This window comes from Bombina bombina, chromosome 1 (genome assembly GCF_027579735.1).
Source record: "Bombina bombina isolate aBomBom1 chromosome 1, aBomBom1.pri, whole genome shotgun sequence".
Classification (NCBI taxonomy): Eukaryota; Metazoa; Chordata; class Amphibia; order Anura; family Bombinatoridae; genus Bombina; species Bombina bombina.
The window spans coordinates 1,097,486,765-1,097,513,892 of record NC_069499.1 but is presented as its reverse complement, the minus strand read 5'-3'; the positions used below and the strand labels follow the sequence as shown (position 1 = coordinate 1,097,513,892).

General features: G+C 37.5%; 1 protein-coding gene across 1 annotated transcript in view; it reads left to right on the top strand.

Annotated features, from left to right (window-relative positions):
• The window catches only part of LOC128642528 (arf-GAP with SH3 domain, ANK repeat and PH domain-containing protein 2), a 431,344-nt gene that overhangs the window by 210,854 nt on the left and 193,362 nt on the right, over positions 1–27,128 (top strand). Inside the window, exons 8-9 of the mRNA XM_053695331.1 lie at positions 5,924–5,999; positions 24,040–24,126. Of these exons, the coding sequence (XP_053551306.1) occupies positions 5,924–5,999; positions 24,040–24,126 (163 nt within the window). The remainder of the gene's footprint in view (positions 1–5,923; positions 6,000–24,039; positions 24,127–27,128) is intronic.

The following is a 27,128-nucleotide window of genomic DNA, read 5'->3' as shown; positions in this document are numbered from 1 at the left end:
ACCAATTGTGAAAGGGACATACTGTTCAAAACTGAAATGTGCAGGAGAGCATTTATGTTAGGAATTGAAGTAGTTTTGTAAAATGCTTCTGGCAAGCTTTTTCCCTGTTACAGCTGCATATGCAGATATGTTGTGCATACCCAATGCATTCCTATCCAAACACTGAGCCTGCTCAGCGCACCAACAGTGGTGTGTTTCATCTCAGTTTGCTCAAAGAGCTTGGTGTGACTTCTATGAGGCAGACATAGTGTTTGATTGAGGGTGCATAGGGTGTGCATAAATTGTGTGTATGCTGCTAAAACAGTGATCATTTTTACTATAAGCATTTTTGTTAATACAAGTATACTGCAGAAAGAATTCTACTCTCAATTTTGACTATTATGTCTATTTAAACTCACATTCAAATCTCCCATAAAATATTTAGCAAAATAGTAAATGCAATGTTCGTACATTAAATTTTTTTCCAGTTTTCCTGTAATTTACCTTTGCAAAATATACTTGTATTACTCCCTCCAGAGAGGCCTGTTCACATCCTGCATATTATGAACAAAATGCTATGTATATGTGCTTCAGGACTGACAATCAAGTCACTATTAATAGCAACTGGGCAGTCACACAAGTCCAGTGGCATAAAGAAACATTATACTATAAAATAGTTTTTCCCTTAATGTGTTTCCAATTACTTTTTTTACCAGCTGCAGAGTATAGAATGTATAAGATTTGCTTTTTTAAGGCTTATTTGTGCATATGAATTAGCTGATTTTGGCCTAGATTTAGAGTTCGGCGGTAAAAGGGCTGTTAACGCTCCGCGGGTTTTTTTCTGGCCGCACCATAAATTTAACTCTGGTATCGAGAGTTCAAACAAATGCTGCGTTAGGCTCCAAAAAAGGAGCGTAGAGCATTTTTACCGCAAATGCAACTCTCGATACCAGAGTTGCTTACGGACGCGGCCGGCCTCAAAAACGTGCTCGTGCACGATTCTCCCATAGGAAACAATGGGGCTGTTTGAGCTGAAAAAAAACCTAACACCTGCAAAAAAGCAGCGTTCAGCTCCTAACGCAGCCCCATTGTTTCCTATGGGGAAACACTTCCTACGTCTGCACCTAACACTCTAACATGTACCCCGAGTCTAAACACCCCTAACCTTACACTTATTAACCCCTAATCTGCCGCCCCCGCTATCGCTGACCCCTGCATTACACTTTTAACCCCTAATCTGCCGCTCCGTAAACCGCCGCCACCTACGTTATCCCTATGTACCCCTAATCTGCTGCCCTAACATCGCCGACCCCTATGTTATATTTATTAACCCCTAATCTGCCCCCCACAACGTCGCCGACACCTACCTACACTTATTAACCCCTAATCTGCCGAGCGGACCTGAGCGCTACTATAATAAATGTATTAACCCCTAATCCGCCTCACTAACCCTATCATAAATAGTATTAACCCCTAATCTGCCCTCCCTAACATCGCCGACACCTAACTTCAATTATTAACCCCTAATCTGCCGACCGGAGCTCACCGCTATTCTAATAAATGTATTAACCCCTAAAGCTAAGTCTAACCCTAACACTAACACCCCCCTAACTTAAATATAATTTTTATCTAACGAAATAAATTAACTCATATTAAATAAATGATTCCTATTTAAAGCTAAATACTTACCTGTAAAATAAATCATAATATAGCTACAATATAAATTACATTTATATTATAGCTATTTTAGGATTAATATTTATTTTACAGGCAACTTGGTATTTATTTTAACTAGGTACAATAGCTATTAAATAGTTAAGAACTATTTAATAGTTACCTAGTTAAAATAATTACAAATTGACCTGTAAAATAAATCCTAACCTAAGATATAATTAAACCTAACACTACCCTATCAATAAAATAATTAAATAAACTACCTACAATTACCTACAATTAACCTAACACTACACTATCAATAAATTAAATAAACACAATTGCTACAAATAAATACAATTAAATAAACTATCTAAAGTACAAAAAATAAAAAAGAACTAAGTTACAGAAAATAAAAAAATATTTACAAACATAAGAAAAATATTACAACAATTTTAAACTAATTACACCTACTCTAAGCCCCCTAATAAAATAACAAAGACCCCCAAAATAAAAAATTCCCTACCCTATTCTAAAATACAAAAATTACAAGCTCTTTTACCTTACCAGCCCTGAACAGGGCCCTTTGCGGGGCATGCCCCAAGAATTTCAGCTCTTTTGCCTGTAAAAAAAAACATACAATACCCCCCCCCAACATTACAACCCACCACCCACATACCCCTAATCTAACCCAAACCCCCCTTAAATAAACCTAACACTAAGCCCCTGAAGATCTTCCTACCTTGTCTTCACCTCACCAGGTATCACCGATCCGTCCTGGCTCCAAGATCTTCATCCAACCCAAGCGGGGGTTGGCGATCCATAATCCGGTGCTCCAAAGTCTTCCTCCTATCCGGCAAGAAGAGGACATCCGGACCGGCAAACATCTTCTCCAAGCGGCATCTTCTATGTTCTTCCATCCGATGACGACCGGCTCCATCTTGAAGACCTCCAGCGCGGATCCATCCTCTTCTTCCGACGACTAGACGACGAATGACGGTTCCTTTAAGGGACGTCATCCAAGATGGCGTCCCTCGAATTCCGATTGGCTGATAGGATTCTATCAGCCAATCGGAATTAAGGTAGGAATTTTCTGATTGGCTGATGGAATCAGCCAATCAGAATCAAGTTCAATCCGATTGGCCGATCCCATCAGCCAATCAGATTGAGCTCGCATTCTATTGGCTGTTCCGATCAGCCAATAGAATGCGAGCTCAATCTGATTGGCTGATTGGATCAGCCAATCGGATTGAACTTGATTCTGATTGGCTGATTCCATCAGCCAATCAGAAAATTCCTACCTTAATTCCGATTGGCTGATAGAATCCTATCAGCCAATCGGAATTCGAGGGACGCCATCTTGGATGACGTCCCTTAAAGGAACCGTCATTCGTCGTCTAGTCGTCGGAAGAAGAGGATGGATCCGCGCTGGAGGTCTTCAAGATGGAGCCGGTTGTCATCGGATGGAAGAACATAGAAGATGCCGCTTGGAGAAGATGTTTGCCGGTCCGGATGTCCTCTTCTTGCCGGATAGGAGGAAGACTTTGGAGCACCGGATTATGGATCGCCAACCCCCGCTTGGGTTGGATGAAGATCTTGGAGCCAGGACGGATCGGTGATACCTGGTGAGGTGAAGACAAGGTAGGAAGATCTTCAGGGGCTTAGTGTTAGGTTTATTTAAGGGGGGTTTGGGTTAGATTAGGGGTATGTGGGTGGTGGGTTGTAATGTTGGGGGGGGGTATTGTATGTTTTTTTTTACAGGCAAAAGAGCTGAAATTCTTGGGGCATGCCCCGCAAAGGGCCCTGTTCAGGGCTGGTAAGGTAAAAGAGCTTGTAATTTTTGTATTTTAGAATAGGGTAGGGAATTTTTTATTTTGGGGGTCTTTGTTATTTTATTAGGGGGCTTAGAGTAGGTGTAATTAGTTTAAAATTGTTGTAATATTTTTCTTATGTTTGTAAATATTTTTTTATTTTCTGTAACTTAGTTCTTTTTTATTTTTTGTACTTTAGATAGTTTATTTAATTGTATTTATTTGTAGCAATTGTGTTTATTTAATTTATTGATAGTGTAGTGTTAGGTTAATTGTAGGTAATTGTAGGTAGTTTATTTAATTATTTTATTGATAGGGTAGTGTTAGGTTTAATTATATCTTAGGTTAGGATTTATTTTACAGGTCAATTTGTAATTATTTTAACTAGGTAACTATTAAATAGTTCTTAACTATTTAATAGCTATTGTACCTGGTTAAAATAATTACAAAGTTGCCTGTAAAATAAATATTAATCCTAAAATAGCTATAATATAAATGTAATTTATATTGTAGCTATATTATGATTTATTTTACAGGTAAGTATTTAGCTTTAAATAGGAATAAGTTATTTAATAAGAGTTAATTTATTTCGTTAGATGTAAATTATATTTAAGTTAGGGGGGTGTTAGTGTTAGGGTTAGACTTAGCTTTAGGGGTTACTACATTTATTAGAATAGCGGTGAGCTCCGGTCGGCAGATTAGGGGTTAATAATTGAAGTTAGGTGTCGGCGATGTTAGGGAGGGCAGATTAGGGGTTAATACTATTTATGATAGGGTTAGTGAGACGGATTAGGGGTTAATAACTTTATTATAGTAGCGCTCAGGTCCGCTCGGCAGATTAGGGGTTAATAAGTGTAGGTAGGTGTCGGCGACGTTGTGGGGGGCAGATTAGGGGTTAATAAATATAACATAGGGGTCGGCGATGTTAGGGGCAGCAGATTAGGGGTACATAGGGATAACGTAGGTGGCGGCGATTTGCGGTCGGAAGATTAGGGGTTAATTATTTTAAGTAGCTTGCGGCGACGTTGTGGGGGGCAAGTTAGGGGTTAATAAATATAATATAGGGGTCGGCGGGGTTAGGGGCAGCAGATTAGGGGTACATAAGTATAACGTAGGTGGCGGTCGGCAGATTAGGGGTTAAAAATTTTAATCGAGTGGCGGCGATGTGGGGGGACCTCGGTTTAGGGGTACATAGGTAGTTTATGGGTGTTAGTGTACTTTAGGGTACAGTAGTTAAGAGCTTTATAAACCGGCGTTAGCCAGAAAGCTCTTAACTCCTGCTATTTTCAGGCGGCTGGAATCTTGTCGTTAGAGCTCTAACGCTCACTGCAGAAACGACTCTAAATACCAGCGTTAGAAAGATCCCATTGAAAAGATAGGCTACGCAAATGGCGTAGGGGGATCTGCGGTATGGAAAAGTCGCGGCTGAAAAGTGAGCGTTAGACCCTTTAATCACTGACTCCAAATACCAGCGGGCGGCCAAAACCAGCGTTAGGAGCCTCTAACGCTGGTTTTGACGGCTACCGCCGAACTCTAAATCTAGGCCTAAGTGTTTTGAAGCCACAATGTAATAAAATGGGTTAAGCTTGTAGGTATAATCAGATCTCATCACTTTATCACATTGTGTACATATACCTGCTTCTTTATCTTATATCTGTCCATAAACCCAATACTTGTAGAGAACAATGAAAATTAACATTTCATTACCTTATCTCTTCTATAACCCACTGGGAGTGTAATTTCTTCTACTGGCTGTGTTAATACAGTTTAGCCTCGTGGCCAAAAACTTTCAGGATGGGTGGGGATACCACAGGCTAATGCCAATATAAGGTTAATGGAAATACTTGTAAACAATTTAATACACTCCAGCAGGTAAAGTGGATCATTGGGAACAAATTAAATGGGAGAACATTTTTGAGTAAACTGTCCCTTTAATCATTGAGACAGCTCCCAAGTAATAGTTTTCTATGTTTACCTTTATAGTATAAAGGTAACAGTTTCTTATGCTACTAAGTTGAGTGGCTGGTTTCTATGCTTGTTTAAACCCACTCAGGTGAGAAATTCTAAGAAGTCTCGTCGGTACGGCGAGGGCCTTAAAATAATTTAGAAAACAAATTTTACCTTGAGAATGTTGCTATATAGTGTTCTTTATGTGAAACAGAGACTCCTACATTACAATACAAGGTTTATAGGGCCTGGTATTCAAAACCTTGCTGCCATGGAGAAAAGGTGCAAAATCTTTTTTTTTTAAACCTTGTATTGTACCGATGAGACGTCTTAGATCATCTCACCTGAGCAACTAGGTTTTGAATATCTGGCCCTTTAAATTAATGAGTTGATGTTTTTACAATTAATAGATAAGTAACTAAATCACAGTGTTCCTTATATGTCCATAAGATGACAAAAACAGTGTATTCACCTCTTCCTCATATACAGGCAGAGATTGATGATTTGAACCTAGAATAATGACTTATTTGTAGCTTTCTGCAGGAATGTTTACAAGCCACCGAGAAACTGAAATCCTACATCGAGGGCCTGACCAGTGAAATGCAAAATGTAAGTCTGTTCTGATGAATAAATGCAAACCCTGGAACTTGTCAATGTAATATTGAGTTTATGTCAGCAGGAAAACCATGTTCAATTAAAGGGGACGTTAAACTTAAAACTATTAAAACGACTTCCGGTGGGCGGCTCTCCAAGATGGTTGCAAGTCTCATCAGCTCTGTATAAATTCACCTTTAATTTCTACTTAAGAGTCATCTATCAACGCCATCTGCATCTCCCTTGACAGGCAAGCTGTCCGGGAACACATAGCGGATAGAAGTAAATCCAACTCTTCTATATAGACAGTGTACTTAAATATAGAGTCTGATTGACTCGGTACATTGCTGAAACAATCACCCACGAGGCAATGGATTCCAAGGATGAGATAGTCGCAGCGCTGCTCGCGATTCTCTCTCCCAAACTGGACAAACTTCTTCACAGCTGTGGTAATCTGTGCAAGATATTACATAAAACGACAAGCCACGGCATTGCAGGCAAAGATCATGGCATTGAGCAAATTGGCCATTATGACCCGGAGCCACGGAGCGCACTAACACGAAGATGCCTGGCTCACCTTGTATATCGCAGCTTATAGAAGTACACGTGAAACCTGCAATGCATCCTATGGAAGATTGATCCTTACCTAAAATCGGATCCGGCTATCACCTATCTCCTCAGGCTGTGCAGCATGACACAGAAGGCCAGCACCCAATCAAACAACAACCCTGCAATGCAGAGGCCTTTTCAGCATTATTGATGACACGGGCCATGGCCTAACCTGCGCATAGGGGAGGGGTTTGTTTGCACCGCTGAGAATTTCCTATCAATCTGTGACTTATTGAGTACACGGATCCCCCTGCCAATCACTTTAGACCACTTCTCCAACTTTCCACCTTGCTTTCTCTGGCAGATAGCCATTCAGAATAAGGTGCTAAAGCCCTACTGTGCTATTGGAATTGGCTGAGACGAACACTTATGACAATGCTCCTAGATGCACGCTTTGGGGACATATAGGATCACCTTGCTAATGTAACCAATTACAATTTGCTTGACATTTGTCATAATACGTTTATTTCCATATATTTTGCTAATAAATTAGGATATATATGCCCGGCTTAGAGATGCTTAGAGTTAGTTATATAAGGCTCCGCCTCCCACATATCTCACGGAAGTATTATTGGGTCACGGATCCTCACCATGACACTTTTGATTCTAACAGAAATGGACTCTCAATATGTAGTGGAAAAGTACTGGAGTAACTCCTAAGAGCTTGGGCTTGCATTGTAACTCCATTATGCTAATGTTTTATATTAATATTTTAATCTTGGGCCTGTTGGCTACTGGTTTTACTGTGTGAGACCACCCTTTTTCTCTTAAAAATTCTATCTGTTCCATAATAAGGTTGTTCTAGGTACCTTCTGCAAATGATCTTAGAAACATATTCCCAAAGCATAGGAAACTCTCAGACATCCTTCTCTCGGCCTAGAATACCTGCTACATAGTTGCACAGTTAATATATACTCTCCTGAACTCTCTAAGTCTCAGCAAGGTATTAATAACAGTGGGAGAATATTAGTGGAAATTATTTCAGATAACAGCATCTAGCATTTGTGTATCTACCCATTGTTAACTGTTGATCAATGTCTTACATATACTCCCTTAAAGGGACAGTCTAAACCAGATTTTTTGTTGTTTTAAAACATAGATAATCCCTTAATTACCCATTCCCCAGTTTTGCATAACCAACACAGTTATATTAATACACTTTTTACCTCTGTAATTACCTTGTATCTAAGCCTCTGCTGACTGCCCCCTTATTTCAGTTTTTTTTACAGACTTGCATTTTAGCCAATCAGTGCTCACTCCTGAGTATATTCACATGCATGAGCTCAATGTTATCTATATGAAAAACATGAACTAACGCCCTCTAGTGGTCAAAATGCATTCAGCTTAGAGGCGGCCTTCAATGTCTATTTGGAGTTTTGTCGGTAACGACCCGAAAAGCTAACGCCGGCTTTTTTCTGGCCGCACCATAAAAATAACTCTGGTATTGAGAGTCCACATAAAGGCTGCGTTAGGCTCCAAAAAAGGAGCGTAGAGCATATTTAACGCAGCTTCAACTCTCGATACCAGAGTTGCTTACGCAAGCGGCCAGCCTCAAAAACGTGCTCATGCACGATTCCCCCATAGAAAACAATGGGGCTGTTTGAGCTAAAAAAAACCTAACACCTGCAAAAAAGCCGCGTTCAGCTCCTAACGCAGCCCCATTGTTTGCTATGCGGAAAAACTTCCTACGTCTGCACCTAACACTCTAACATGTACCCCGAGTCTAAACACCCCTAACCTTACACTTATTAACCCCTAATCTGCCGCCCCGCTATCGCTGACCCCTGCATATTATTATTAACCCCTAATCTGCCGCTCCGTAAACCGCCGCTACTTACATTATCCCTATGTACCCCTAATCTGCTGCCCTAACATCGCCGACCCCTATATTATATTTATTAACCCCTAATCTGCCCCCCACAACGTCGCCTCCACCTGCCTACACTTATTAACCCCTAATCTGCCGAGCGGACCTGAGCGCTACTATAATAAAGTTATTAACCCCTAATCCGCCTCACTAACCCTATAATAAATAGTATTAACCCCTAATCTGCCCTCCCTAACATCGCCGACACCTAACTTCAATTATTAACCCCTAATCTGCCGACTGGAGCTCACCGCTATTCTAATTAATGTATTAACCCCTAAAGCTAAGTCAAACCCTAACACAAACACCCCCCTAAGTTAAATATAATTTACATCTAACGAAATTAATTATCTCTTATTAAATAAATTATTCCTATTTAAAGCTAAATACTTACCTGTAAAATAAATCTTAATATAGCTACAATATAAATTATAATTATATTATAGCTATTTTAGGATTAATATTTATTTTACAGGCAACTTTGTAATTATTTTAACCATGTACAATAGCTATTAAATAGTTAAGAACTATTTAATAGTTACCTAGTTAAAATAATTACAAAATTACCTGTAAAATAAATCCTAACCTAAGTTACAATTAAACCTAACACTATACTATCATTAAATTAATTAAATAAAATACCTACAATTACCTACAATTAAACCTAACACTACACTATCAATAAATAAATTAAATTCAATTCCTACAAATAACTACAATGAAATAAACTAACTAAAGTACAAAAAATAAAAAAGAACTAAGTTACAAAAAATAAAAAAATATTTACAAACATAAGAAAAATATTACAACAATTTTAAACTAATTACACCTACTCTAAGCCCCCTAATAAAATAACAAAGACCCCCAAAATAAAAAATGCCCTACCCTATTCTAAATTACTAAAGTTCAAAGCTCTTTTACCTTACCAGCCCTGAACAGGGCCCTTTGCGGGGCATGCCCCAAGAAGTTCAGCTCTTTTGCCTGTAAAAAAAAACATACAATACCCCCCCCAACATTACAACCCACCACCCACATACCCCTAATCTAACCCAAACCCCCCTTAAATAAACCTAACACTAAGCCCCTGAAGATCATCCTACCTTGTCTTCACCTCACCAGGTATCACCGATCCGTCCTGGCTCCAAAATCTTCATCCAACCCAAGCGGGGGCTGGCGATCCATCATCTGGTGGCTGAAGAGGTCCAGAAGAGGCTCCAAAGTCTTCGTCCTATCTGGGAAGAAGAGGCGATCCGGACCGGCAACCATCTTGATCCAAGCGGCATCTTCTATCTTCATCCAATGACGACCGGCTCCATCCTGAAGACCTCCACCGCGGACCCATCTTCTTCCGGCGACGTCCAACTGAAGAATGACGGTTCCTTTAAGGGACGTCATCCAAGATGGCGTCCCTCGAATTCCGATTGGCTGATAGGATTCTATCAGCCAATCGGAATTAAGGTAGGAATATTCTGATTGGCTGATGGAATCAGCCAATCAGAATCAAGTTCAATCCGATTGCTGATCCAATCAGCCAATCAGATTGAGCTCGCATTCTATTGGCTGTTCCGATCAGCCAATAGAATGCGAGCTCAATCTAATTGGCTGATTGGATCAGCCAATCGGATTGAACTTGATTCTGATTGGCTGATTCCATCAGCCAATCAGAATATTCCTACCTTAATTCCGATTGGCTGATAGAATCCTATCAGCCAATCGGAATTTGAGGGACGCCATCTTGGATGACGTCCCTTAAAGGAACCGTCATTCTTCAGTTGGACGTCGCCGGAAGAAGATGGGTCTGCGGTGGAGGTCTTCAGGATGGAGCCGGTCGTCATCGGATGAAGATAGAAGATGCCGCTTGGATAAAGATGGTTGCCGGTTCGGATCGCCTCTTCTTCCCGGATAGGATGAAGACTTTGGAGCCTCTTCTGGACATCTTCAGCACCGGATGATGGATCGCCAGCCCCCGCTTGGGTTGGATGAAGATTTTGGAGCCAGGACGGATCGGTGATACCTGGTGAGGTGAAGACAAGGTAGGATGATCTTCAGGGGCTTAGTGTTAGGTTTATTTAAGGGGGGTTTGGGTTAGATTAGGGGTATGTGGGTGGTGGGTTGTAATGTTGGGGGGGGTATTGTATGTTTTTTTTTACAGGCAAAAGAGCTGAACTTCTTGGGGCATGCCCCGCAAAGGGCCCTGTTCAGGGCTGGTAAGGTAAAAGAGCTTTGAACTTTAGTAATTTAGAATAGGGTAGGGCATTTTTTATTTTGGGGGTCTTTGTTATTTTATTAGGGGGCTTAGAGTAGGTGTAATTAGTTTAAAATTGTTGTAATATTTTTCTTATGTTTGTAAATATTTTTTTATTTTTTGTAACTTAGTTCTTTTTTATTTTTTGTACTTTAGTTAGTTTATTTCATTGTAGTTATTTGTAGATATTGTATTTAATTAATGTATTGATAGTGTAGTGTTAGGTTTAATTGTAGGTAATTATAGGTATTTTATTTAATTAATTTAATGATAGTATAGTGTTAGGTTTAATTGTAACTTAGGTTAGGATTTATTTTACAGGTAATGTTGTAATTATTTTAACTAGGTAGCTATTAAATAGTTCTTAACTATTTAATAGCTATTGTACCTGGTTAAAATAATTACAAAGTTGCATGTAAAATAAATATTAATCCTAAAATAGCTACAATGTAATTATAATTTATATTGTAGCTATATTAGGGTTTATTTTACAGGTAATTATTTAGCTTTAAATAGGAATAATTTATTTAATAAGAGTTAATTAATTTCGTTAGATAAAAATTATATTTAACTTAGGGGGGTGTTAGTGTTAGGGTTAGACTTAGCTTTAGGGGTTAATACATTTATTAGAATAGCGGTGAGCTCCGGTCGGCAGATTAGGGGTTAATAATTGAAGTTAGGTGTCGGCGATGTTAGGGAGGGCAGATTAGGGGTTAATACTATTTATTATAGGGTTAGTGAGGCGGATTAGGGGTTAATAACTTTATTATAGTAGCGGTGCGGTCCGCTCAGCAGATTAGGGGTTAATAAGTGTAGGCAGGTGGAGGCGACGTTGAGGGGGGCAGGTTAGGGGTTAATAAATATAATATAGGGGTCGGCGGTGTTAGGGGCAGCAGATTAGGGGTACATAAGGATAACGTAGGTGGCGGCGCTTTGCAGTCGGCAGATTAGGGGTTAATAAGTGTAGGTAGCTGGCGGCGACGTTGTGGGGGGCAGATTAGGGGTTAATAAATATAATATAGGGGTCGGCGGTGTTAGGGGCAGCAGATTAGGGGTACATAAGGATAACGTAGGTGGCGGTCGGCAGATTAGGGGTTAAAAAAATTTAATCGAGTGGCGGCGATGTGGGGGGACATCGGTTTAGGGGTACATAGGTAGTTTACGGGTGTTAGTGTACTTTAGAGTACAGTAGTTAAGAGCTTTATGAACCGGCGTTAGCCCAGAAAGCTCTTAACTACTGACTTTTTTCTGCAGCTGGAGTTTTGTCGTTAGATTTCTAACGCTGACTTCAGACACTACTCTAAATACTGGAGTTAGAAAAATCCCATTGAAAAGATAGGATACGCAATTGACGTAAGGGGATCTGCGGTATGGAAAAGTCGCGGCTGAAAAGTGAGCGTTAGACCCTATTTTGAGTGACTCCAAATACCGGAGGTAGCCTAAAACCAGCGCTAGGAGCCTCTAACGCTGGTTTTCACGGCTACCGCCAAACTCCAAATCTAGGCCTAAGAAATTAGCATTTGAACCTCCTAGGTTTAGCTTTCAACTAAGAATACCAAGAGAACAAAGCAAAATTGGTGATAAAAGTAAAAGCAAATTTGTTCAAAATGACATGCCCTCTAAATAGAGGAGCCTTTACTGTAATCACATTGGTGAATAACTATGTACACTAGATATTATTTCAGAACTGAGAGATTGCGGCTTACCTAAGTGCAATTATGCATTATTGTCAAAAACCTTTCATTTGTAAAAAGGAGGAAGTATACTCGTTTTATTCTCTCTCAGAACCTGTTGTCATATCTGTTATATACTGTTTTGTTTCAATGGGAGTTTAGTGTCTAACCTAAAACATGAGGATACTTTTAATATTAATAGAGGGACTCACAACTTTTGTACTACATAGAGCCCCTCGAAACATGGTAAATACTCACTAATCTTTACCAGAAACGCCTACGAATAAATGTTATCCACCCCGTCTTTCCTATTTATTAGTCATTGGTTTAGCTAGTATGTAACATGAAATCCCTCTACATATCCCACAACACATTATCTTAGCATTATTACCGCAGATGTAAACTGCTATACATACTCTTTTGGTGATTACTGAAAAATCTGTAAACCTTGAAGAGGAGATGTTTATCTCTGTGTTTGTTTTGTTTTGTGTTATTTTTTCTGCTGTGTCTTATTTTTCCCCTTTGCTATTTGTTTTGTTATTTAAAAAGTTAAAATCAGAGAGTGGAAGGAAACAACAGGCTATGAATGTCTCTGGGAAGATTCTCTTTATTTTCTACATTTGCAATAAGCAAAAAGTAGAATATATTACACCTGTTAGTTATGTATGAATATATGGGTTTTCATGCATTGTATGAGTGATTAAAATGTACAACTAATGTGTTTCTACACAGTGTATTGCTACAACATCGTTGATTCATTTGACTGATTGACATTTGTATGCTTGCCTGACCTCTCTTAATAAAAAGAATTAAAACATGATAAAAATAGTTTTGCATAAAACTGTTTATGTGAAAGCTGTTTAAATTGATATTGATTGATTGTAAAAAATAAATAAAAATAAAAACCTACCTGAATATCATTTGTTCCACATAGTTTTATTGGTGGAAAGGGACATTTTTAATAGCGCAGGGAGCACTGTTTTCATGCTTACTGCACTTGTGTTCCAAGTACTGAGTTAAAGGGACAGTCTACACCAACATTTTTTAGCGTTGAAAAAAATAGATAATCACTTAATTACCCATTCCCCAGTTTTGCATAACCCACATGGTTATATTAATACACTTTTTTCCTCTCTGATTACCTTGTATCTAAGCCTCTGCAGACTGCCCCCTTATCTCAGTTTTTTTGACCGACTTGCATTTTAGCTAATGAGTGCTGGAAGTGAGCACAATGTTATCTATATGGCACACATGAACTAGCTGTGACTAACTGTGAAAAACTGTCAAATTGCACCAAGATAAATGGCAGCCTTCAAGGGCTTAGAAATTTGCATATGAGCCTACCTAGGATTAGCTTTTAACAAAGAATACCAAAAGAACAAAGCAAATATGATGATACAATTAAATTGGAAAGTTGTTTAAAATTGCATGTCTATCTGAATCATGAGTTTAATTTTGACTTGACTATCCCTTTAAGTGTTGAGCTCAAGTGCATTCCAAAATACCGCTGTCAAATTTTGAGCTTTTTAAGAACTGAAGTAAACTATTATTAATAGTAGTAGTAGTAGTAGTAGTAGTAGTATGCATGTGGTATGTAGCATTTGTTTTTGTATACATGATCTGCAAATCATTTTAAAAATGGTGGCTCATTGGCATCAAAAAGTGAATCAAGTGGGCATTTATATTTAGATATAAATATCAAAATTTTAGAGGGGGTATCTACCACTTCTCCCCCCCCCCCCACCCAATATATAATATAAGTCAAATAATTACTGTTTGGAAAATTAGCAAATCTAGGCAAGTATCCCCTCTTGCTTTTCCCCAGAAGTACTCTGTATACATTGTTACCAATGCGCCAGAGAACTCTGGCTGGGATATGCAAATTAGGTATACAATAATTTATGATCCAAAATTATTATTTATTATTTTATTTTCATAGTACTTATCATTTATTATGGTTACCGTCATTTAATGCCATTGGGAGCTTTTTGGACATGTCTCTAAAAGAAAAAAATAAACTATTTTGCCAGAGACATGATGACGAGACAAAACCATTATATCATTAGAAAATGCATTTTAATTGCTATTGCTTTTTTTTAACTGGATCAGTTTCAAAAGCTATAATTTATCTTTGGTTTAAATGAAAATTAAATTAGTCAATGATCCCTATAAAAGGTCTCTAATAAAAGATATGATTAATTACTTGACACTGTGTCAAGCATTAGATATTTATTTGCAGTAAGTTTTTTTTGTGTGTGTGTTGGGATGTGAGAGCTGGAGATTTGAGAAGAGAGATCAAGAAAGGGTGGGGATGAAGAAAGGAAAGGACATTAAATAAGGAGAAAAACAAATAAGATACACATAGGCAAATAGTTAACTTATATTTGGCCAAGCTGGTAGCTATAAGATGCGCCAAAGGAGAAAACTAATGTGAATCTGCTTGATGATCAATATACAAGTATATATATATATATATACAGAAAGTGTTCGCGTATAAGCTAGTATTAGCAAATATATAATGGTGTGTGTATAAATAAATTACTGTGATTCCAGAGAAATATATACTAAAGTAGCAATACAAATAAACTAGTCAAACCAATTATATATAGCAAAATGTAACAATTGAAATATACAAAGTATAACAATGTTACAATGTGGTGTATATAATAAAATAAAATGAAATGTCCTGTGAAAAGGATTATCCAAATGACAGTAGGTGTCACAGCTCCAGGCAGCTCCTCTAATGTGTCACGCCACGACGCAAAGTAGATAGGTCTAGAATGAAAAAATAGAGGGCACCATATGGTGCAAATCAAACAGGTAACCAGTTGGTGCAGGTACAGGTGAAATCTTACTCACGTGGTGGAGAGCACAGTAGTGCAATATTGGCAGGCCGGAACCAGTGGGTCGTCTGGCAGACACCTAGGCACACTAAGGGTTAATAGTATCCTTGTCCCATCCAAGAGGGAGTCCAGAGATGTTCTTTGATGCCACAGAAGATGTCACAGTGTTCAGTGATGATCCGCTCTCATTGAGGCACAATGGCAGTAAATTTGGACCAACAAGAACAGGCAGCAGCGAGAAATGGATATTTAAAAGTTTATTTTAAAAGGTTAAAACAGTAGCAACGCGTTTCTCCGTGTCACAGCACGGTTTCATCAGGCTGCCGATGGAGAAAAACAGGTGGAAAAAACAAAATGGGAATTTAAAGGAGAATATTGTGGGTGAAAAAACAGATGAAAAATTGACAAGGGTGTGGAAAGAGGTAAAATAAAGGTGTAAAAAAGGAGAACAAGAAGTAGGAAAAGAAAAATGGAAAAAGCACAGAGCCATTTTGTAGTCTGCTTGATTCTCTGTCACTCTCTGCTCAGCTGCCATTTTGTGTATGCAATGTCTTGTGCATTAATGCAGTCAGTTTATGAACTTTGAATAGACAACATAGCTTACAGACGTGACAGATGATTGTTATTCTTATGAAGAAAACAGATGGCTGGTGGGTGTCTTGTTGAGTAGCACAGCTTAGAAGGTATGAGCCTTGTTAACATCATAAAACATTTCAGGGTTATGTGAATAACAATATTTAATGGAAATGATGTTTAGCTGACGTTATCTCCAGCTAGATGTTTCCTAACCAGCCCTGCCTATGATTTCTGGTGTATGATGCACTGTCTGTAACAATGTCTAATGCATAATGTCATGGTACTTACTACTTGAAGCTAATTTAGTATTATTAAAAGAAACAATATTGCAAGAAACAATATTAAAGAGACACAAAACCCAAAACGTTTCTGTCATGATTCAGACAGAGCATACAATTGTAAACCACTTTCTATTTTACTTTTGTTATCAAATGTGCGTCTTTCTCTTGCTGTCCTTTGTTGATGGAGCAGCAATGCACTACTCAGAGCTAGCTGAAATCATGTGGTGAGCCAACAACAAGATGCATTTATGTGCAGCAACCAATTAACAGTTAGTTTCCAGTAGTGCATTACTGCTCCTTAGGTATGCTTGCCAACAAAGGATACCCCAAGAACAAAGCAAATTATATAATAGAAGTAAATTGAAAAGTTGTTTTAAATTGCATACTCTATCTGAATCATAAAATTTTAATTTTGACTTTACTGTTTCTTCAAGCAGCAGGATACAAACATAAATGCTTTTAAACATTGCAGAAGACTAGCAAAAACATTCTTGTATTTTCTTGTATTGTAATTATTCCTGCTTATATGCATATTGCATAAATGTGTTTCATCATGATTTCATCTACTTAACTGCAAAGGGCTCCAATGCACTTATACATATGTGTATATATGTACAGTATATGTACGTATTTATGTGTTTTATGTCTATATATGTCAGTAAATACATAAATACACATATAAATACATACATATGTAAACACATATAAACATATATAGACATTTCATCATGTATATGTATGTATCTCTGTGTTAAAGCCTTTTGCCTACCTTGGGCGCGATCCGATATAGCTCGCAGTTTGTGGCGCAAGCGAGGGAACCGGCGTCGCCCGCAGTTTCAGCTCGCAACTCGAGCTATCCCATATATGGCGCCGTCAGATGCTAACGTGCCGTAAGTCTGACAAACCAGCGATGTCCAGAAATCTGCGCAAGTACAAATTTCTGGCGTCGCCAGTGACTTGCGCCACGTTAGAAACTGCCGGCGCCTATAAAACCTGACTAAAGTCTAAAACACCCGCACTGTCTAACACGCCTCCCTAACATAGCCCGCACTGTCTAACACGCCTCCCTAACATAGCCCGACACGTCTAAACCCTCTATCCGCTATCCCCCCTCACTAGCCTAACAATAAAAAAGCTATTAACCCCTAAACCGCCGCTCCCGTACCCCGCCGCAACCTAATAAAGTTATTAACCCCTAAACCGCCGCTCCCGTACCCCGCCGCCAGCTATATTATATCTATAACCCCCTAAAGTGAGCCCCTAACACCGCCGCCATCTATATTAAAATTATTAACCCCTAATGTAAGCCCCTTACACCGCCGCCATCTCTATTAAAATGATTAACCCCTAATTTAATCTACCTACCCCGCCGCCAGCTATATTATCTATATTAACCCTAAGTATATTATAGTTAATATAGGTATTACATTATATATATTAACTATATTAACCCTAATTATATTAGGGTTAATATAGTTACTATAGTATTTATATTAACTATATTAACTCTATCTAACCCTAACACCCCTAACTAAATTTATATTAAATTAATCTAATTCATTTATAAACTAAAATATTCCTATTTAAATCTAAATACTTACCTATAAAATAAACCCTAAGATAGCTACAATATAATTAATAATTACATTGTAGCTATGTTAGGGTTAATATTTATTTTACAGGTAAATTGTTAATTATTTTAACTAGGTATAATAGATATTAAATAGTTATTAACTATTTAATATCTACCTAGTTAAAATAATTACCCAATTACCTGTAAAATAAATCCTAACCTAAGTTACAAATACACCTACACTATCAATAAATTTAATAAACTACAAACATCTATCTAAAAATACAATTAAATTAACTAAACTAAATTACAAAAAAAAACAAACACTAAATTACAAAAAATAAAAAAAGATTACAAGATTTTTAAGCTAATTACACCTATTCTATGCCCCCTAATAAAATAATAAACCCCCAAAATAAAAAAAATTCCCTGCCCTATTCTAAATTAAACAAATTTCAAAGCTCTTTACCTTACCAGCCCTTAAAAGGGCCTTTTGTGGGGCATGCCCCAAAGAATTCAGCTCTTTTGCATACAACAAATACAATCCCCCCCCCATTACAACCCACCACCCACATACCCCTATTCTAAAACCACCCAAACCCCCCTTAAAAAAGCCTAACACTACCCCCCTGAAGATCTCCCTACCTTGTCTTCACCACACCGGGCCGAACTCCTGATCTGATCCGGGTGATGTCTTCCTCCAAGCGGCAAAGAAGAATTCTTCCTCCGGCGACGTCTTCCTCCAAGCGGCAGCAAAGTCTTCATTCTTCCGGCGGCATCTTCAATCTTCTTTCTTCGCTCCGCCGCCGCGGAGCATCCATCCCGGCCGACTGCTGTACTACGAATGAGGTACCTTTAAATGACGTCATCCAAGATGGCGTCCGCCGAATTCCGATTGGCTGATAGGATTCTATCAGCCAATCGGAATTAAGTTAGAAAAATCTGATTGGCTGATTGAATCAGCCAATCAGATTCAAGTTCAATCCGATTGGCTGATCCAATCAGCCAATCAGATTGAGCTCACATTCTATTGGCTGTTCCGATCAGCCAATAGAATGCGAGCTCAATCTGATTGGCTGTTCGGATCAGCCAATCGGATTGAACTTGAATCTGATTGGCTGATTCAATCAGCCAATCAGATTTTTCTAACTTAATTCCGATTGGCTGATAGAATCCTATCAGCCAATCGGAATTCGGCGGACGCCATCTTGGATGACGTCATTTAAAGGTACCTCATTCGTAGTACAGCAGTCGGCCGGGATGGATGCTCCGCGGCGGCGGAGAGAAGAAAGAAGATTGAAGATGCCGCCGGAAGAATGAAGACTTTGCTGCCGCTTGGAGGAAGACGTCGCCGGAGGAAGAATTCTTCTTTGCCGCTTGGAGGAAGACATCGCCGGAGGAAGAATTCTTCTTTGCCGCTTGGAGGAAGACATCGCCCGGATCGGATCAGGAGTTCGGCCCGGTGTGGTGAAGACAAGGTAGGGAGATCTTCAGGGGGGTAGTGTTAGGCTTTTTTAAGGGGGGTTTGGGTGGTTTTAGAATAGGGGTATGTGGGTGGTGGGTTGTAATGGGGGGGGTTGTATTTGTTGTATGCAAAAGAGCTGAATTATTTGGGGCATGCCCCACAAAAGGCCCTTTTAAGGGCTGGTAAGGTAAAGAGCTTTGAAATTTGTTTAATTTAGAATAGGGCAGGGAATTTTTTTTATTTTGGGGGTTTATTATTTTATTAGGGGGCATAGAATAGGTGTAATTAGCTTAAAAATCTTGTAATCTTTTTTTTATTTTTTGTAATTTAGTGTTTGTTTTTTTTTGTAATTTAGTTTAGTTAATTTAATTGTATTTTTAGATAGATGTTTGTAGTTTATTAAATTTATTGATAGTGTAGGTGTATTTGTAACTTAGGTTAGGATTTATTTTACAGGTAATTGGGTAATTATTTTAACTAGGTAGATATTAAATAGTTAATAACTATTTAATATCTATTATACCTAGTTAAAATAATTAACAATTTACCTGTAAAATAAATATTAACCCTAACATAGCTACAATGTAATTATTAATTATATTGTAGCTATCTTAGGGTTTATTTTATAGGTAAGTATTTAGATTTAAATAGGAATATTTTAGTTTATAAATGAATTAGATTAATTTAATATAAATTTAGTTAGGGGTGTTAGGGTTAGATAGAGTTAATATAGTTAATATAAATACTATAGTAACTATATTAACTATATTAACCCTAATATAATTAGGGTTAATATAGTTAATATATATAATGTAATACCTATATTAACTATAATATACTTAGGGTTAATATAGATAATATAGCTGGCGGCGGGGTAGGTAGATTAAATTAGGGGTTAATCATTTTAATAGAGATGGCGGCGGTGTAAGGGGCTTACATTAGGGGTTAATAATATTAATATAGCTGGCGGCGGTATAGGGGGATTAGATTAGGGGTTAATAATTTTTATATAGGTAGCGGCGGTGTAAGGGGTCAGATTAGGGGATAGATAAGGTAGATGGCGGCGGTTTTAGAGGCTCACAGTAGGGGGTTCATTTATGTAGATGGCGGCGGGGTCCGGGAGCGGCGGTTTAGGGGGTAATAACTTTATTAGGGATTTCGGGGGGGGGGGGGGGATCGCGGTTGACAGGGAGATAGACATTGCGCATGCGTTAGGTGTTAGGTTTATTTTAGAAGATCGCGGTTGACAGGGAGATAGACATTGCGCAAGCGTTAGGTGTTAGGTTTATTTTAGCAGCCAGTTTAGGAAGTTACGGGGCTCCAATAGTCAGCGTAAGGCTTCTTACGGCTGCTTTTTGTGGTGAGGTGAAAATGGAGTAAGTTTTCTCCATTTTCGCCACGTAAGTCCTTACGCTGCATATTGGCTACCAAACTGCGCGGGTTTGGTATACCTGCCTATGGCCCAAAAAACTGCGGGCGACGGCAGAAATATACGGGCGTAACTTCTAGGTTACGCCGTATATGTGATACCAAACCCGCGCAAATATTGGCGTCGCCGGCTTTTGCGGGCGACGATTTATATCGGATCGACCTCCTTTTTTTTTTCTTCTAACACCTGAAACCTCATATCTTTGAGCCCTTATAACATTTTGTGCAATTTTTTAAATGTATTTTATTATTAGACAGTGTTATTATGAGTCTAACTGTACTTTGTAATGTATTTTTGATGTGTTTTGTGACTTTTTTTGTTTTTCAAGGAACAGTTAATTAAACACAGTAGATCTGAGATTGCGCTAAGCTTCAAGCAATCACGTTTACTTTTAACTTGTAATACTAGCAAAAAACCCTGACGCATGCAAACACCCGTGATAAACCCCTGCTTAGCGCTCCACTTGCAATCTAGCCCTTCAATAACTGAAAACTGATGTGTAGGAAACTGCAATTCAGAATTTAATTCATATTGAAAAGCTTTTTAATTTTTTCCAGATTACAATTTTTTTTAGCAATGATCTATTCTTGCTTGTTGTGTTTTTTAGACATGTGCAACGCTAAAAATTTAGTTTTGTTTTCATTAGTTAAATAAATAATTTAGTTTCGGAAAATTAGTTTAGTTAAGTTTTTTAAAAAAAAAAAAATATTTCGGCAAATTAGTTAATTTTGTTTCGGGAATCGCCGGCATATTAGTTATGTTAAGTTAAATCATTTTTTCGGATCCATTCTTTATTCATATGCCTTATTCTATTCTGAAGTATTGAATACAATAATGCATATGAATAAAGAATGGATTCGAAAAAACGAAAGGATCCGAAAAAACGATTTAACTTAACATACCTAATATGCTGGCGATTCCCGAAACAAAATTATGTAAAACCGCCACCCACATCGCCGCCACTAAAAAAGATATTTACCCCTAAACCGATGTCCATTAACATCGCCAACACTACCTAAACCTATTAACCCCTAAATCACCGTTCTCCGACATTGCAAAATCTAACTAAACCTATTAACCCCTAAAATGCTGTTCCCAAACATCGCCAACACTAACTGAAACACTAACTAAACCTAGTAACCCCTAAACCGCAGTTCCTCAACATCACCGACACTAAACCTATTAACCCCTAAACAGCAGTTCTCAGACATTGCAGACACTAACTGAAACACTAAATAAACCTATTAACCCCTAAACCACCGTTCCCAAACATTGCCAACACTAACTAAACCTATTAACCCCTAAATCGCTGGCCCTCAGATCGCAACAACCTAAATTAAACTATTAATCCCTAAACCTAACAACCCCTAACTTTAACATAATTAAAGTTACAAAGTTACAATTATTAACTAAAACGTACCTGTGAAATAAAAATAAAACCTAAGCTAGCTACAATATAACTATTTACTAACTACCTAGTTAAAATAAATACAAACTTACCTGTGAAATAAAAATAAAACCTAAGCTAGCTACAATATAACTATCTACTAATTACCTAGTTAAAATAAATAAAAACTTACCTGTGAAATAAAAATAAAACCTAAGCTTACACTAATAAACTCTAACCTTACTAAAAATAAAAAACTAAGATTACTAAAAAATTAAAACTACAATTACAAAAAATAATAAACACTAAAATTAAAAAAAATTAAAAAAAATACCATTACAAAAAATAACAAATGAAATGATCAAAAAAATAAAAAAATATTCCTATTCTAATACCCCGTTTAAAAAAATAAATTAAAAAAAATAACAACCTCAAAGTAAAAAAAAAAAACCTAATCTATAATAAACTACCAAGGGCCTATTAAAGGTCCTTTTGTAGGGTATTGTCCTAAAGTTAACATCTTTTTTGCAAAAAAATAAAAACAAACACCCCCTAACATTGCAAACCTCCACCCCCCAAACCCACAAAAATAAACCTAATCTAACCATTCCCCGAAAAGGGCATTTTTATGGGCATTCAGCTCTTTTTCAGCCCATTAAAATAAAAAATGCCTAATCTAAAAAAAAAAAAAAAAATACCCCCAAAAAAATCCCAATACAAAAGATAACAAACAAAATGATCCAAAAAAATAAAAATTCTAATACCTTGTTTTTTAAAAAAAAACTATTATCTATAATAAACTATCAATAGCTATAAATATATATATATATATATATATATATATATATAGAGAGAGAGAGAGAGAGAGAGAGAGAGAGAGAGATAGAGGATTTCATAATAAAAATTACATTATTTTCTATGTGAAGAATTTACTCATCACGTTTCTCAATTTAGATCTTAACGCGGTTGGGTTAGTGCACATAAAAACTATGGAATATTACATATAAAATAATAAATATATATATATATATGTATAAATTATTAAAAATGAATGTTAAAAATAGATATAATCTCGATTTGAATCTGAGTTGGTATCAAGGGAGCTCCATACTAACTGTCATTGCACACCTTATATGTCAATACGTTCATACTTTTGTAAATTGTTTTCTTTTCAAATACATTATAGCCCACATTCCAGCAAATCAGCACCCCCCTTTAAAGGGCTAGGTTACAAGTGGAGTGCAAATTTGCCCTCCTACAAGTACTTTATCTGCACTCAAATTTTTTTTTTAAATTGCATGCCCAGTACAGTACAAATTTTCTCTCTCTCGTGGCCGCATCTTCGTACAGAAAAAAAGACTTTGCAAATGTGTTAATGCAGGATTGTATTCCCCCGTAAACTTTAATGGAGCCTTGTTTTGAACAAAACATAAGAACCGCCAGCTCGGGCAAACACGAGCACATAATTGTAATGAGATAAATGTATGTATTTCTATACATATGTATATCTGTATTTATATGTGTATATGTGTCTGTAAATACATATATACACATATAAATACATCATTACATGCATATACAGTATATTTATTTACATACATATATTTATACATGTGTTCCTATGGATCCCTATGTAAAAGTACTTTTGGCCTTTTTTTTCTAACACCTGACATCTCATATCTTTGAGCCCTTATAACTTATTATTGCATTTTTAAAAAAATAATTGCTATTAGATAGTGTTATTATGATGTGCTCATGAGCAAACTGATTGAGATGAGGGCCATGGCTGGATTAAGATATTCTGAAAAAACTATATTTACCTTTAATAATCCTGGATTTAAGAGTATTTTTTTCTTAAAGCTGTTTCAAAGTTATTTAGCCAGTAGAAAATACTTCTGAGACCCAGATCTTAGGATAAGGAAGCTGTAGTTCATTAGTTAGCAAGTGTGCCTACAATTGTGGAGGAGACATCCTTAGAAAGAAAATCTAATGAAAATGTTCATTTGGTCAGAGAAAGGAATGAGTGGGTTTCTAGAATGAAAATTAAGATAAACAAAACCATTGGTCAGGTTTATAACATTGTCTTTTTTTGTGATGGTCTCTTCAGATCAAGAGCAGACAAGAGGAAGAGAAAAAGCAGCTGTGTTCCGTACGGGATCTACTGAGACCCTCATTACAGCCAGAGCCTAAAGAGGTAAAGATAACCCCACACTGTGCTGTCATACAGCCTACTGTAATAATGGTAATGAGTGCTGTTATATAGGTAAAGATAACCCCACACTGTGCTGTCATACAGCCTACTGTAATAATGGTAGTGAGTGCTGTTATATAGGTAAAGATAACCCCACACTGTGCTGTCATACAGCCTACTGTAATAATGGTAGTGAGTGATGTTATATAGGTAAAGATAACCCCACACTGCACTGTCATACAGCCTACTGTAATAATGGTAATGAGTGCTGTTATATAGGTAAAGATAACCCACACTGTTCTGTTATACAGCCTACTGAGTTACAATAATGGTAGTGAGTGCTGTTATATAGGTAAAGATAACCCCATACTGCGCTGTCATACAGCCTACTGTAATAATGGTAGTGAGAGCTGTTATATAGGTAAAGATAACCCCACACTGCGCTGTCATACAGCCTACTGTAATAATGGTAGTGAGTGCTGTTATTTAGGTAAAGATAACCACACTCTGCGCTGTCATACAGCCTACTGTAATAATGGTCAGGGCCGCCATCAGGGGGTGACAGGGGTGACTCCTGTCAGGGGCCCAATGAGCCAGGGGGGCCCCATGAGGCAAGAACTAAAAAAAAAAAAAAAAAAAAATTTTGGCAGCCACCAGTGGGTACTATAGCATAGTGCTAATTGAGCATGGGAAATGTTATTACAAGGAGTAAAGTATTAGCATTTGAGAGGATTTCTTAGTGTGCACTAAACCACTATGCTCAGTGTGAGACAGACTTGGCACTTTGTACAGTGTGTGCCTGAGTCAGACGGCAGATCACTTTCATTTGAAGAGGAGGTAGGACTTACTTAGCAAATGTTTTTTATTTCTTTGTGCAATTTTGGATTGTAACTTCAGTGTGGTAGTAGTTGTATGGTGGGGCTAGGGGTCCATAAAAACAAATTTTTTTAGCAGCAGTGTATTTATGATTATTTGACAATGCTGTAGAAATTCTATATTTAAAACCATGCAGAAATGTTTCCTCCTCAATAAACAAATGGTAGATGCCCTTTTGGCAGATATGCATTATATATATATATATATTACATTCCAGTTTACTGCCCCTTTATGCAAGGACTTTCCAGATGCAAGGAGGCATTTTATCTAAGATTTTTACATCTGCATAAAATTTTATACTCTCAGACTAAGATTGCTCAGTGTTTGAAATGAGACAGGTTAACTTAAAACTGTTCAGTTTACACTACAGCTGACTTACGGCTAGATTTAGAGTTCGGCGGTAGATGGGCTGTTAACGCCACGCGTGTTTTATGTCTAACGCACGGCATTGTTTGACTCCGGTATTTAGAGTTAATATAAGACCATCTAACGATGCTCCTAACGCGTGTATGTCACACGCGTAATCCTGCCCGCGTTAGACAGTCTCCCATAGAGATCAATGGGAAAGGCAAAAAATAGCTTTTTTCACCTAACACTCGATCTCGCGAGAAATACGCACAGCTCGGTCATATGACGCATACCACATCATGCACAACAATAACACGCCGCAAATGTCACAACATCAATCAATCAACAAAGCACACAAGCATCCATAGTTGCCAACAGTCCCTGATTTCCAGGGACAGTCCCTGGATTTTGTTGTATGTCCCTGGATTTTTTTTGTCCCTGGAAATGTCCCTGAAAATCTCTTTTGCACAACATTTGTTGTTTGCATATATATATATATATATATATATATATATATATATATATATATATACACACACACATACACATATACAATTAGATAGATGATAAATAGATGTAGTATATTATTTAAATATAATTCATTCCTAATGGAATATTGTTATTATTATTGAATGGGTTCACATATTATTTGTCTTTCTAATTTTGATGCTGTGTTGTAAAAATAACCATATGCCCAGAATGTGTTCCAGAGAATGGGTAGGTGTAAGAGCTTGGTGCTGTAATCTGTATAATAAACTATGGATAAGTATAAATTATACTATTACTTTCAAATGGGTGTGTTTTGATTGCAGAACTGAGTGGGCGGAGCAGTTGAACAGTAGGTTGCCAATACTCCAGTAACCCGCTTGCTTGCTCTGCTGCAAAGTGTCCCTGGAATTTTTTTTTAAAAGTTGGCAACTATGAAGCATCACACATTCACAAGCGGGGGAAGTTTTAATACTATTTATACGGGGAATACGCATATACTTTAAGATGCGGAAAATCGCACAATAACAACAAGGATTAAAAAATATATACATACACTAAAAAAAAAATCGCATTCAATATCATTATATATTATGAAAAACATACATATACAACACTTCACGAAGAACACACCATCGCAAATTCACATTTAAAAAGAATACTATTGGACAATGTTAGAGAAAACGACCACTATGACATCATCGCATTCTACACATTCCACAAATACCAACTCAAAATGAGCATGCGCAAATTAACACACCTAATACACATTGCAATAATATTAATTGCTAATAAAGCACACCTGAACACTAATTACAATGGAAATTGGGACATCATTAAACATTTACACAGGGTATATAAGCACCACACAAGCAGGGCTTCTTTGACTGTGTTGCTGGTGGGTCTTTGGAGATTTAAGAATAGAGATTTTGCGATTTTTTGAGAGTGAGTTAGTGTTAGTGTGAGAGAGTCAGTTGGTAGTGTTAGCGTGAGAGAGTCAGTTGGTAGTGTTAGCGTGAGATAGTCAGTTGGTAGTGTTAGCGTGAGAGAGTGAGTGAGTTAGTGGGAGTTAGCGGGAGTGGGAGAGAGTCTGTTAGTGGGAGCGTGAGTGAGTTAGTGGGAGTTATTAGTGATAGTTGTTAGTGTGAGCGTCAGTTAGTGGTAGTTAGTGAGCGTTAGTGGGAGTGTTTGTTATTGAGAATTAGAAGTAGTGTTAGTTAGCGAGCGAGTGATTTATCTGTACACTTAACACATTTACACGCAAACACATTCAATACATACATACACTTATCAAA